The sequence below is a fragment of the Cygnus atratus genome, chromosome 12, assembly GCF_013377495.2.
Source record: "Cygnus atratus isolate AKBS03 ecotype Queensland, Australia chromosome 12, CAtr_DNAZoo_HiC_assembly, whole genome shotgun sequence".
NCBI lineage: Eukaryota > Metazoa > Chordata > Aves > Anseriformes > Anatidae > Cygnus > Cygnus atratus.
In genome coordinates, this window is record NC_066373.1 from 18,191,188 (window position 1) to 18,204,195 (window position 13,008).

A 13,008-nucleotide genomic window follows, 5' to 3' on the forward strand; every position below is an offset into this window, starting at 1 on the left:
GCTGGGCGAAGCGGGCACGGGGCGCTGGGGCCGGGCGCTGCTCCGCGGCGCGGTGCATTAAGGAGGGCGCAGCTCTTTGTACAAAGGGTTTATTTTATACACCTTTACCTACAAAATATACAGCAGTTACAAAGCACGGACGGGCAGAAGGATGAGAGGAAGGAGCACAGATGATTTTTCATGTCACCACTGACAGAGTACTTCAACAGGCTGCCTTTAAAAGTCAGTCCAGCTTGGAGCTACTGAAGTTGCGACAGCTGTGCACTTGCAGTCAATTAAAAGAGTTCAAAACAATTAAAAAGGCACCTTAAACAACTTTTAGAACTCTTCACAGCCTAAGCTATTCGAAAAGTTACACTTTTCACAGGTAGCATCCACACCTTGTTTTTAACACTCTGAATAACACGTTGTTATTTAATTGTGGCACTGTTTATGTTTTCTTCACCCAATCTGAAGCAACACATTTGGAATACTAGTTTCATACTCGGACTACCACAGCATAAAACCCACCCAGAATGGTCTTGTGAATTAAGATACAGTACAGTTTTACAATCACTTGGATGGTGCAAGCATATTTAAGACAATTCTTAAAATGTTAAAATGTTAAAATAGCGGTGTTGCGACCAGATCAATCAATGAGCTGCATGCGACCCCAATGAAAGTGGCTGGTGCACTATATATACACACAACTTGACAAACGTGATCCTCGATATATTTGTAAAGCTCTTAAATAGTAAGACCAGTTCTCTCCAGCACAGATGGACAGACTTTCCTGCGAGCCTTTTAGCCAGTTCCAAAAGGTGACCAGGAGATAAGGACAGCTGTAATGAGTAAGTGTGCTAATAAAACGTCACAGGAATGCTAAGTGTTCCTTTCAATACTGTTCATGAGAACAACAAGAAGTCCATATAGCATGTATTTTTTTTCCTGAACATTGGCATTAGTCTGCTATTTACAACAGCTTACAAAGACATAACATAAATGAGGTTTGATTTTCAAGTTCAACTTTATAACCAATTAACATACTTCTCCTGTATGTTCTGTTTTAGCTGAAGTAAAAAAAGTGACATTAATACTGAAAAAGAGGTAATCAGAAGTAGCAAAAGCACTGATATGATAACAAAGAATTTGGATAAATATTCAAGAAAGTAATATTGCACACCTTCACTGTCAACTGTGTAAGACTCTCACTCCTAGGCAGTGACAACCAGTCCTGTTTGGGTGGTTTTGTTTTTTACTGTCATACTACCTTAGAAAAAAGGTCATTTTTGGTTTCCATGGCAGTGGAAAAAACTGAAGGAAGACAGCCCTTATTGAACATGAGGCCTAGGTTTCAAAATTAATTTTCCAGTCTGCAAGACAGAAAAAAAATGAAGTTTAGATCCTGAAACTTGAGCCTAACAATTGCACTTCAATTTTACAGGCTATGTTTAAAAGGACACATGAAATACTAAGTGTTCTATATTCTTTACACACACCCACACAACTGGATATGGCGTATGTAAGTGCTGTGCAGAAAAAAAAACCTTGCATGCCTTTGTGAATTATTGGCATCTTAGAAAAAGGGTTTAGGCAGTGAACCACAAACACTTACATCATCACAGGACATGTTATATTCTGCCAGAACGGTTCGACATCGGGCTGCTATACTGGGTGGAGTGTGTCAAGGAAAGCAGCTAACGCTTGCACACGGTAAATATTAGCATATGCTAATACCCTGACTAATAACTAAAGCACTTAACTTAACAAACATGATCAAAGGATACATTGATGGTGCCACAACTCTTTTATGTATTCCAGCAAAGAACAAGCCTATTAGGGTAATACAGCTAATTGTGAAAAATGGGTGATTCCAAAGCGATGTGAAAAAGGACACCTAGGAAAGAAATCAGATTAGTCCTAGCATATACTTTCTTAAACCATACGGAAAGCTGCTATCTTGTTCAATGAATTCAAAAAACACTGCTCTTAGGCATTTCTACACGCTCGTGAGCAATTCTTTAGATACAGATTCACGTAGTAGCATTTTGGCAGGCACTGTCCTAGGACATATTCCACGAGTAGCCCAGCCAGCTCGAAAGCTGAAAACGATCTCCCGGTGTCATGGGAGAACCAACTTCAGCCTTTTGCCTTTCAAGGCACTACAGCACTTAGCTGCAGCACCAAGCTACGAAGCAGATTAGCTTCAGGACTAACACAATCTTTACCTTTTGTGTCTCTGGGTCTATTAACCAGTTCCAAGCACCAGTTGCTGTGCAGACCGATACCACTATCAGAATCACTGATAAAAGAAAGAATGAGAGCCATAAGCAGTCTACATCACCCCTCTCGAAAAGCATTTATTTTTCAACGGTGGCTCTTAAGCATATTTTTTTGTGTGTGTAAAAGTATTGTCATTCAGTCTTCCTACATTTTAAATTAATTCCTACATTTTAAATTAATTATATGTACTAAAAAGTTTCTGTATTCTGTACGGAATATATTTCTGTATTATGGAATAATATTTCTGTATTCTGTATCTCCGTATTTCTGTATGGAAACTTCAGCAGAATCTTAGAACTAAAAAGCACTATGTTTCTACCACGGACTACTGACCCCAGAATTGGCAGTATATCACGGGAACGTTTTGCTTCCCTCACCCCCCTACTTCAAACTTTTCTGTTAGAACAGATGAGGACATATTCTGCCCCTAGTTCTTTCTGCTTCGACCCTCACTGATTTAATTTCTTCACCTTCTTTTTTATAGGGACTATCTAACTCAATCATGTTTGGTTCCAGTAACTGAAGTGACTAACTAGGCAGTACAAGCCTTCAAAAAAAACCAACAATAACAGAAAAGAGAAAGCAACAAAACACAACCCAACAAAAATCCAAAATAAAACAGGAAAAAAAAAAAAACACAAATTCATGTCCCAACTCCTTCCAGAATAATTCAACCTTGAGCACATTCTGTTTTGCCCTCTGGCTAGAATATTAGTTTTAAAAACATATCTGCCAGGACAACTGGCACTGTGAATATTAGATATAAACTCACTCCTTTAATTCATGCAACATTTTTTTTGATTTGTCACATTTGTGTTCAGGCAACAGTGGAAATTGTCATTGGAACCCACTACACGGTTTCTGAAGAACAATAACCAGGCAAACATTAAATTTTAACTACAGGTTTACACATTACTGCCTTGTTGCAGAGTATACGCATGCCACAGAAACCATAACGGGACTGTAAGCACAGATTTTTGTTTGGGCAAGCACAAGTCAGGGAAACATGCTGGCAAATCTAAAATGCTTATAAAATAGAATCTTATTCATCCCTTGACTGTCAAACTTACTTCTCCAACGTCCTGTAGCTGGTTGCAAACATGCAATATATTCAGTAAGTCTTCTTTCAAAAGCTTTGAGATCTGAGGAGGATACACAGCAAGCATAATTAGATCTTCATCTATTTAGTCAAATTGTGATGTAAAAGATCAAAGGAATTGACTTTTTCCCTGTGCACACCGCTTTCTTAAACAGGCAGAGAAAACAACACATTGATCATTCAGATGAAATAAAAGTAAAGTCAGAGTAGCTTCACACAATTCTAGCAAAAATTTGTAATGATGAAGGCATACTAAATGCAAGAAACATTCCCGCTTATTGGAAAGAAAATCAATGTAGTTAAGAAACCAGAGTATTTTAGACAGCTTTTAAGAATACCTGGAGTTAGATTTAGAATACTTTAAACAGCCCCTCCACGCAAATAAGAAGTAACATATTTTAGAATATTAAGTATATCAGGAAGCCAGTAAGTTCTATTATCTATATATCAGTGAAAAAAGAAAAAGAGGTTGGCGATTTGCTACTTGTTCAAGGGGTTATTTGTAGCAATGTGGCTTTGATGCCTTCATTTTGTAGGAACCTTTAATGCCATATGACAGAGAAAGAGAGAGATACAAATATACATATAATCCCCACAGCAAACACTAGCTCACTGATCTTACTTCAGTTCTCTTTTTCTTTAAATAGATGTTTCTCCTTATCACCATCATTTTCCTGAGGTCATTTAAATTGCTGTTAAAAGATGAGCAGCACTTCAAATTTATACTTCTAATTTGTCTAAAAATCCTAGCCTACCACCCAACATTTGCCTACGAAGAGCGGCTTCACCTGCAGGCTATTTTAGATTCAAGCTTCTGTAAAACAGGGTCATTATTTAACAACATTCCAGTCAAAAACAGAATTCTACCTGGAGTTAAATTTTTAATAGTATAAACACATGGGCTTTCAGCTGAAACGTTTCAGTTAACACCACTCTGAAAATCCTCTCCTTCAACTTAAAACTACAGCTAAGTTATTTAAAGTGCCACCATAAAGCAATTAGAGAACAAGATTAGAAGAAACACACCTGCTATGATCATTACTAAGGCATTTTTTCAAATTTTAAGTTTACTCCCAGGAGGTTTGGAGCTGAATTCGTGGAGGGAGATTACAGCACCTTGCCCTGAGCCGTAGCACAGCTAACTGCTCCTAATTGCTGCCAACATCCCGGCAGTTACGGTCAGTCCTCCGCCTCTCTTCTGGGGAAGCCAAGCCCACGCCAGCAATTACAGCTAATTAACTGTTCCCTGCAACTGGTCACCGAAGCCAAAAGACATCACGGGAAAACCTGCTCCAAAGAACAGCTTTCCTCAAAGAACTTTAAAGAACAGCACCCTGCAGGCACAAAGGCAGGTGATGGATAATCGTGTCCCCCCAAAACACTCATAGAACGCAGACAGCGCTAAAATAACAGCGAGGATCCACAAAACCTTCGGGGAACGGGCACGTTAACGTCTTTATTTGTGGCTACCCGCGCTCTAGGAACCTCTCCCGAGAGCTGACGGCCGCGGCTCGCCCGGCCGTGGGAACGCGACCCTGACGACGCGGGGCTGCGCGGGTCGGCAACGCGCCTGCCTCGCCCCCGCCGAGCCTCAGCCCCTGCCGCCTTTCACACCCTACTTTTCTGTCAGGAAAGCCCCCCGACCCGCGGCCGGGGACGACGCGGCAGCACGGGCGGGGTTTACCCAGCCGAAATCCCCCCAGGCCTGTCACAGCGGGGGCCGGGAGGCAGCGCCCCCTGCCCGCGGCCCCGCTCCCCGACGGGCCCCGAGAGCCCGACCCCAGCCGAGGGCAGGCAAGGCGCCGGACCCGGGACGGCGGCCGAGGGGGGGCCGAGGCCTCCCGGCCGGCCCCGGACCACAGTGGCAGCGCCCCCCGAGGCACTCACCCTCGGCCTGCTCCAGGGAGTTCATGGCGGCGGGCGGGCACCCGGTGGCCCCGCCGCGCCCCTCACGGCGCCGCGCCCCGCCTCAGCGCCCCGCCGCCGCCACCGGCCTCCCGGCCCGGCCCCGCCCCCCAACAATGCCGCGCCCTACTGGGCAGCCCCCCTCCCGCTCGCCACGCCCCCTTCAGTAAGCGCGGCTCCCATTCGTCCGAGCGGGTACAAAAGGGGCGGGGCTCGGGGGCTCGGTCAGACAGAGGGGGCTGTGGGGCGGGTGAGGAGCTCCGCGGGGTGGCGGCGCCTCAGAGCGCCTCGCCCTGGGCTGCGGCCCCTGGACGGCGCGGGGGCGTGGGTGGCCGCGCTGCGTGAGGCCGCTGCCAGAACGGGCGAGTGCCCCAAAGCAGCGCCTGATGGCGTCCTATGCTCCCTGTAGGCGCCCCTTTCACGCCGAGTTAGCAGCCCTGAGCCCTAGGTCCCTGCTGCTGCCTCCTGCTGTCCTGGCTGGGGTGCTCAGGTAACCAGGCTGTTAGTTCTCCCTGAGCAACAGCGAGTTAAGTTACAGAGGGGTTTGCGTATAGCGAGGTGCTCTGGGACCGAGGATGTGCGCACCGCCCCCTGCTTTTAGGTAACAGGCACTGGAGGCTCGGCACGCTGCCCCCTGGTTTTTAACTCGGTGGCAGCGGAGGCTGGATGTGATACTGTGTGGGGGCCCAGGCACGGGGCTGTGCGCCCCCAGGCTCCCCTCCACAAGCACACGGAGCAGGCGGAGTTGGACCTGACCCCAGGGAGCTCCCCCTGCCCTAACGACAACATGCTGCCCGCTGTTCTCTGCACAATTTGTATTTATTGAGCAGAGCCCGCTCATCATCACCCAACAACTCCCACCTCAGCACAGGTAGATATTTTACTGGCATCTCAGCGTGGTACTTGTTTCACGTAGGAAGACGATCACCAAATACCATCAGATTTGACCAAAGCAAGCTGTAGTAAGCTCACAGTTTTCTTTATTTATTACCAAATTGGTTTTGCGTGTGTTAAGCTTTGCTCGGAAGCCTCACGCTACTGAAACCCGCCCTAGGAGCAGTTCCCCGGCAGCGCTGTTCCGACTTGCAGGGCGTGCAGCTGGGGACGGCAGTGGGGAGCTGGGGTTTGGCAGGAAAGGGGACGTGTTGGTGGCCAGGCACGCGCCCACCCCGGCGGGGAGGCTGCTGGGCTCGCCTGGGGGCACGGGGCTCTGGGGCTGTGGGACTGGGCTGGCCGGGGAGCTGGCATCAGCAGCCACCGAGGTGCCATGGTGCAGGGGCTCTGGGGGTGCTTTGGGGGCAGGAGGCATTGGTGCAAGCCCTGCCAAGGCCAGGATTTAGTGTCTAGGCTGTTTTTTTCAGCTGATTTGCACAGCTACAGAATTATGTTCCCTGTAGAAGCTACCAAATCTCTGGCCTTGCTTCTCTTCTTCCTGAATGCTGATGGCAACGGGTATTGAATGCAAGAGGAAAAAAAAGTGTGATGCTTGTGCATGCAAATGCTTCTCCGTGGTGCGTTCTGTAGTGATAACTGACACTGTGCTACTCCCATCTCTTCTGCTCATTACAGCATTTACAGGAATAGTCAGGGAAGTAGGACTGGCTGTAGGGCTGTTCTGAAGTTACTGGGAGAATCTGAAATAAAGGACAAATAATACAGGAATAATTGCACTGCAGAATTATTACTATTTATTACTAAAGAATGAATCTGCTGTTGAATTAATAGTCTTGGCTCTTTTCACAGATTCCAAAGAAAAGTCAAAGCATCAGTTTATTCTGAGAGTAATGGCTCAAGGCTGCAGTCAGTTGGGGTATAATTACTGACTGCTTACTGTGGGCAGCTGCAGCACTGCATTTTACAGGGGCCAGAGGAGACCTTGTGTTCTATTTGTTGAAGAATACTTATGCATTTTGTGAGGTGGTTGTTTCAAGTAAGGTGTATAACAAGTCCTTGTAGCAGTGAAAGCAGTGCTCACAGAGGATTGCCCAAATCTTGGCACTAAGCAAGTTATGATTTGTCTTTGTCCATGTAGATCTTTGTCTTCCAAGATCTTCACTGAAGTTTCAGGAAGGAAGGCTGAGAGCTCTCCTCCTCCAACGTGCTTTCTGGCTAGAGGACATGAGGTAGTAGAGTCTTGCAGACACTTAAATTCATCAGACACCAAAAAGTTTGATGCTACTCTGGATAATGGCATGCTTGGAGAAATCCTTAAAGATTTCTAGCATCCTGAAAGTATGAGAAAGTTGTAATTTGTACCAGGCTATTTATACTTCTGTAAGCTTGTTCCTGTACAGATCTGCTGTTCTCTTTTATTTTGCTCTAGCTATTTACTTTGGGACAGATACAGATATTTTACAACTGATTTTGTTCAAGCTTTCATGATTTGTGACACAAATGCTGAACCTATACTGGGGGAAATAGTTCCAAGAACAATGAGAGCCGTGCCCCCTTGAGATAACTAAAGTCAATTGCAATTCCTTTATTTTTAATATTAAAACTTCTTGGGTGGTTCAGAATGCTTACGTTTCCCTGATTTTTCCAAGTAGCTTACTCTGTCTTCTGTACAATTCCATTGACTGGAGTCTGGCTAAGGTAAATGAGACCAAACAGTAATTGTCATCATACTACAAATATGGCTTGAATAAACCGGTTCTTAGGGTTGTGCATCTATTAATAATTCTTGATGTTTTTCTTGCCGACACCTTAATCGAAGCCTTAATATTAACTCCTTGAGCAAAGGGTTTAGTATACATTTGGATTGCTTCATAATGCAGAGGCACTTGGAAGAAATGTGCTTTGTCAGCCTAGAATAATATTTTAAGTATCTCTTTTTGAGGTGCAAGGGATGCATCTTTTTGAGTTTAGCATCTTTGGTATCTATTTCTGGTTCTCACAGCTGTACTTCGAGCATAATGTGAGAGCATCTGTTAGCAGCATCTGCTATCAGAGATAATTAGGATGGGTCACTTGTTTCTTACTTTGCGTGCATTTCCAGCCTTCTCTTGCACATTTTCCTCTACACAGTCCCTTTTCCTGCTCATTTTTCTCTTAACAGTCCCTCCCTCTTGAGGCAACATGTGATTGCAGAGATACTGTGTTAACACTTGGGGCTGTTAAAATTCAGTCTTTTTGAATTTACTGATCCTATATTTTTATAAATCAGTTTATCGTAGTAACTACCTCCCAAGCTTGGTGATTATTACCCTAATTTACATTTAGTGATAGGAGGATAGTGTTTACATGCTTTATATTCCTTCTGTAATTGGATTTTTGGAAGCTTAAAATCTTATCATGAAACTGTCTTTTTTTTTTTTTTTTTTCCTTCCATGTCATTTTCTATGAGAAGTGTTATTTTTTCCACAGAACTACTTTTTTTTTATAAGGAAATCCATATTCAGTATTTCTTGTTTTGGCCAAAAATAATCTGATCAGAATATTTTTTTTTTTCCAGTGGGATTCTAGAAAACATTTTGAAGTTTTTCCTGGAAGAACAGCTTTATCAAGTAGAAGCACATCCAGTAGAAAAGAGAAGGCCCTTTGGACACGTAAGCAAAATCTACATGAATCACTCAATACATGTGTGTTATAAAAATGCGTGTGTCTTGATATAATAGAAGATTAATTTTTTTTTTTTTTTAATTCTTAGAATTGTAGTTTGAGACTTGTTCTGCCACAGTGAACACAAGATAAGTTTTGGTTTGAGATACTAAACGATGCTTGAATTTCAGTTGTCTATAAAGCTAATTCATCTTCCACTCTTTTTTCTGGAACAGAGGTGTGCAAGGTTTTTATGTACCTTTAGGTAATTAGGACAGTAGAGGTAAAACTCCCTTTCTTATCCCCTATAGTGCTTCAGAAATCAGGCTTCTTACATCCAAGATAACTTTTAAGTTTATCGTTCCTCTTAACACATATTATAGCTGTCTAAAAGCATGTTGCGCAAGTTCTGTGCTCTCATTAGCACAGTGTTTAATTAAACTATGGTGGCTCTTTGTTGCTGTATGTCTTCAATATTTAATCACCAAAGTTTCTTGATTTTCAGCCCAGTCACAGGCCCATGTGGATTCCATGTCTTCTGAAGTAAATAATACGTAACAGAATTGTTGATATGAAAGAGTTTATGAAAGATGTGGATCTTTGGTTATTAGGCATATAACATCAAGGTGAAAAAAACTCCCTCAGCAACTTCTTGTTTGCTTTTTTGTCATGTTTTTGTACCATAATAGAATGTCTGTTCAGTCCTGAATAGCAGGTATTCAACTTTTCCAGTTCCTAGTCCTTCCCATTTAATTCCCAAGTAGTATTTCTTCAGTCTCTTATTGCTCATGATCTCCCATGGTTTTGTATTTGGTTTTCAAAAAACAAACCAAAAAATCCTATCTGACAGGGAAGCCGTGCATTTATCTGCTTTTTCCTTGTTTTGAGGAGTACTTTAGTTCTTCAAATGTTGTTCCACATAGGATAATACTGAGTGGCAAAGTTGCGTTTTTATTGACTTTCAGCTTTGAAGGGTGTGTTTAGAATAAGGGTAATGCATTTAACAACCTTAGATTTATGGCCAAGATACTGCACCATAACGACAATGGCTCATAGGAAAACCAAACCATTGTTAATGAACTGGGGAATCTGGGACTGAAAGCAGAAGTAGATTCTTACCTTTTGGGTACAGAAGTTTCATGTTCTTGCTCTTGGTAGACCAGCCTGCTGCGAGGTGGTGAGGCTGTTGCTCCCGTCTGCCTGATGGTTCCCTGTGGGTAGCTATGTCCTCATCTCCCTCCCCAGTTGGCAGCTGCCACTGAGCAGTGCAGCCCAAAGGTATTAAGAGCAGCTGTGGTGGGTGCAGAGCACCACAGGACAGGCAGCGGTGCAGTTACAGCTATGTTCAGATGGCTGACAGCACCCTGAGCGCTGGCACCTGATCACTTGCTTGAGCTCGTCTGCACGTAGTCTGCCTTGTGCTAGGCACAGAAGCAGGAAGTTTGTTAGCTTTTGAAATGGTGAGCCGTATACCCTGGGGGTTTGCTGGGGTATGCTGTATTGCTTACCGTTTCCCAACTACATTTTTGGGAACTTTTTTATTCAGCTTCAGATCCTATTTGTAGCAGCTGCTTTGAGGGTTGTTTGCATTCAGCCATCTGCTTGTCCTGTACTCCTAATGTTTGAAGCTACTTTTGCAAAACAGATTCATTCTAAGCATAGGTTCTGTCTATTAAAAGCAAAAGCAAACAAAATAACCAAAACTGCACAAGTCTGGTTATTGTTCATTGTCTCTTGCGTTGCTCTTTCCCTTACCTGCTTCCAAAAGAGCATGTTCTGGAAGAACGTGATGATTGCTCTGTAAAGTGAACTTTCATTGCTCTTCTCTATCAATTTGCAGTTATAGTAGAGAAGTGGGAGATAATCTCTTTTGAGGCTTTTGGTTGAACATCTTTTCTTATAAAGATATAATGTTCCTAGATGGAATATGGAAACTGGATAGATTCTTTGCCTTTAATTATTTGTGCTCAGTTAAGTTATCAAGCCTTTTAAAAAAAAAAAAGAAAAGAAAAGACAACACCAACAAAAACCACCACCACCACATTTGCTTGTGTTAAGACATGCATTAGATCATCTCCACCATCTTCTGTATGTCACTTGTCCTAGAACATGGGATCTTTGGGAAGTCCAACAATTAGTACAAACAGAGCACAGCATGTCCCAGCTCTATTTTGGAGAATCCTAATAACTACTGCAATGTAACCATGAAAAGATGAAAAAACAGAAAGACATCTTTTTTTTTTTTTTTTCTACACAAGGCTGTGCCTGTGGACAACATCTCATGGTACAGGCTGAAGTAAGCCAGTATGTACGATTTGGGGTCTTACGGCAAGTTAAGAAAGCAGCTTTTCAGTCAGGTCAAGCATAGACACTAATTCAAAGAACATCCTTAATTTAGAGCATACAAATGGTGTGCAAGTGCCACATCTTATTTTGGGAAGCAAATAGAGGGAAACATTTACAGTCACTTGAGATCCTTCAGGTTGCTGATGCTTAATGAAGGTGCTTTCTCTTGTAAACTGTTCAGTACCTTTTTACTCAAGGGAAAATAAATGAAGCAAAAACTTTGGAAAGATACTGTGTAAGCAGAACTCTTGTTTTAAATGTCCCCTTGGGGTTGCGTTCTTTTGCAATGATTGATGTCAGTGTACTGTTCTTTAGACTTTTGTTAAACAACTTCAGGAGGAACAGACTGAACTACCTTATAGTGTATCATCAGGCATTCAGTAGTTTGGGGAAACATGACCTTTTCACTTCTCCTTAGAGTTTATTAATTAATAAACCTATATTAATTGTAGTACTCATTTGGGAGTATAAAATAAGGTGAAATAAACAGGGAAGGAAAATGTTTTGTCCCTTGAAGCCTATCAAGTTCCAGGCTCTGCTCTTCAGAGGCTGAATTCCAGGGCACTGACTGTCCCTTATGGGTGCCTGGCTGCTGAGTTCTCATTAAGTTTGAGGGCAAAGCGTGAATGTTCTTCAGCTGGTCTTGATGGTGCTTTTGAGCTTTTGTAGTGATTTGAATTGCCAGCTTCTGTGGTGTACAAGCTTGATTCTAGATACCTAATTTTTTGAAATGCTTATATTATTCCATGTTATGATTTGTTTCAGGAGCAAACAGGGCTTTTTTTTTCCCCGTTCCTTTTTTAAAACGTGCATTCTCTGTCTATTCTGGAATCATCCTGCAGTTTTTGAGGATTTTGTAATTTTAGTTGCCCGTTTCCTTAAATGATTTTTTTTCTTTCCGTAAGTGGTCAGGGAAACTGACTCTCAACTTAAAATTCAAAATCTAGCTGTATGGAAAACAGCATAATCAAACTACCTGGAAATTATTATTTTCTAACTTTTTGGGTTTCATAGCTTATACTTAAATAAGTTTGAAGAAAAGTGCTCAAGGTTTTCACCCCTTCTATCTCAGATTAGGCTATGATTATGAGTAAATTTCATGTGATTAGTTTGATATTCACACAGTTTAGAAAAATGTTGGAATGGGATTAAGTGGTGTGGTCCTTTAAGAACATTTGTGGCTATAGTGACTCTTGTAGGAAGGTAACAATGAGGCTTTTTTAATGAACTACTAGGGAGTTACTTAAAAGAATATATGAGAGATGCACAGCTTGACAGGAATATTATTGTACTGAGTACAAAACTAACTTGCATTTGACCTAATTTTAACAGGTTGGCCTTCCATTTGCAACTTGAACTCTAACCTGTGATGAAAAGAATTTTCCTTGTGACTTTACATCTTTACATGGGCTTTCTCGAATCAAACTGTCATTCAAAATTTAACTTTAAATGAAAGAATAGCCGTAGGAAATTAAATACCTGTTCAATTTTTGACTATTACATTCTGTAATACTATGGACAAATAACTATCAATTACTGCTCTTCGTTGTCCAATCTACAGGATAGAAATGAAAATACATAATGTAAAAAATTGGAATATAATATAAAGCTTTATTTTGCCCATTCTTCATCTTGTCTGTTTACCAAAGCATTTTAGTTTACTTATGGTCTGAAGTACAATAATGGTTTTCAAAATAGGATACTTTATTTTCAAGATCAAAAGGACCGTACTAAGATATGTACTCCCCCTAGCAGCTTAACTGGGTAGTCCACAGATGCCTGATGTATGAAGTGTATTGGAGCAGTCTCCCTTGCCAAAATATTTTCTCTTGAAGTACAGCTAATGACTATTCCGCTTG

The 13,008-nt window shown here is 42.3% G+C and overlaps 1 protein-coding gene across 1 annotated transcript; it reads right to left on the reverse strand.

The window, feature by feature from the left end:
* Nucleotides 1-73: 73 nt before the first annotated feature.
* On the reverse strand, nucleotides 74-5,376 carry CNEP1R1 (CTD nuclear envelope phosphatase 1 regulatory subunit 1). Its single transcript, XM_035543348.1, has 6 exons — nucleotides 5,249-5,376; nucleotides 3,333-3,404; nucleotides 2,208-2,281; nucleotides 1,767-1,876; nucleotides 1,595-1,649; nucleotides 74-1,352 (listed from the first exon to the last, which is right to left on the reverse strand). Exons 1-6 carry the CDS (start codon nucleotides 5,271-5,273, stop codon nucleotides 1,311-1,313), a joined length of 378 nt encoding a protein of 125 aa, XP_035399241.1. The 5' UTR covers nucleotides 5,274-5,376; the 3' UTR covers nucleotides 74-1,310.
* Nucleotides 5,377-13,008: the final 7,632 nt, after the last annotated feature.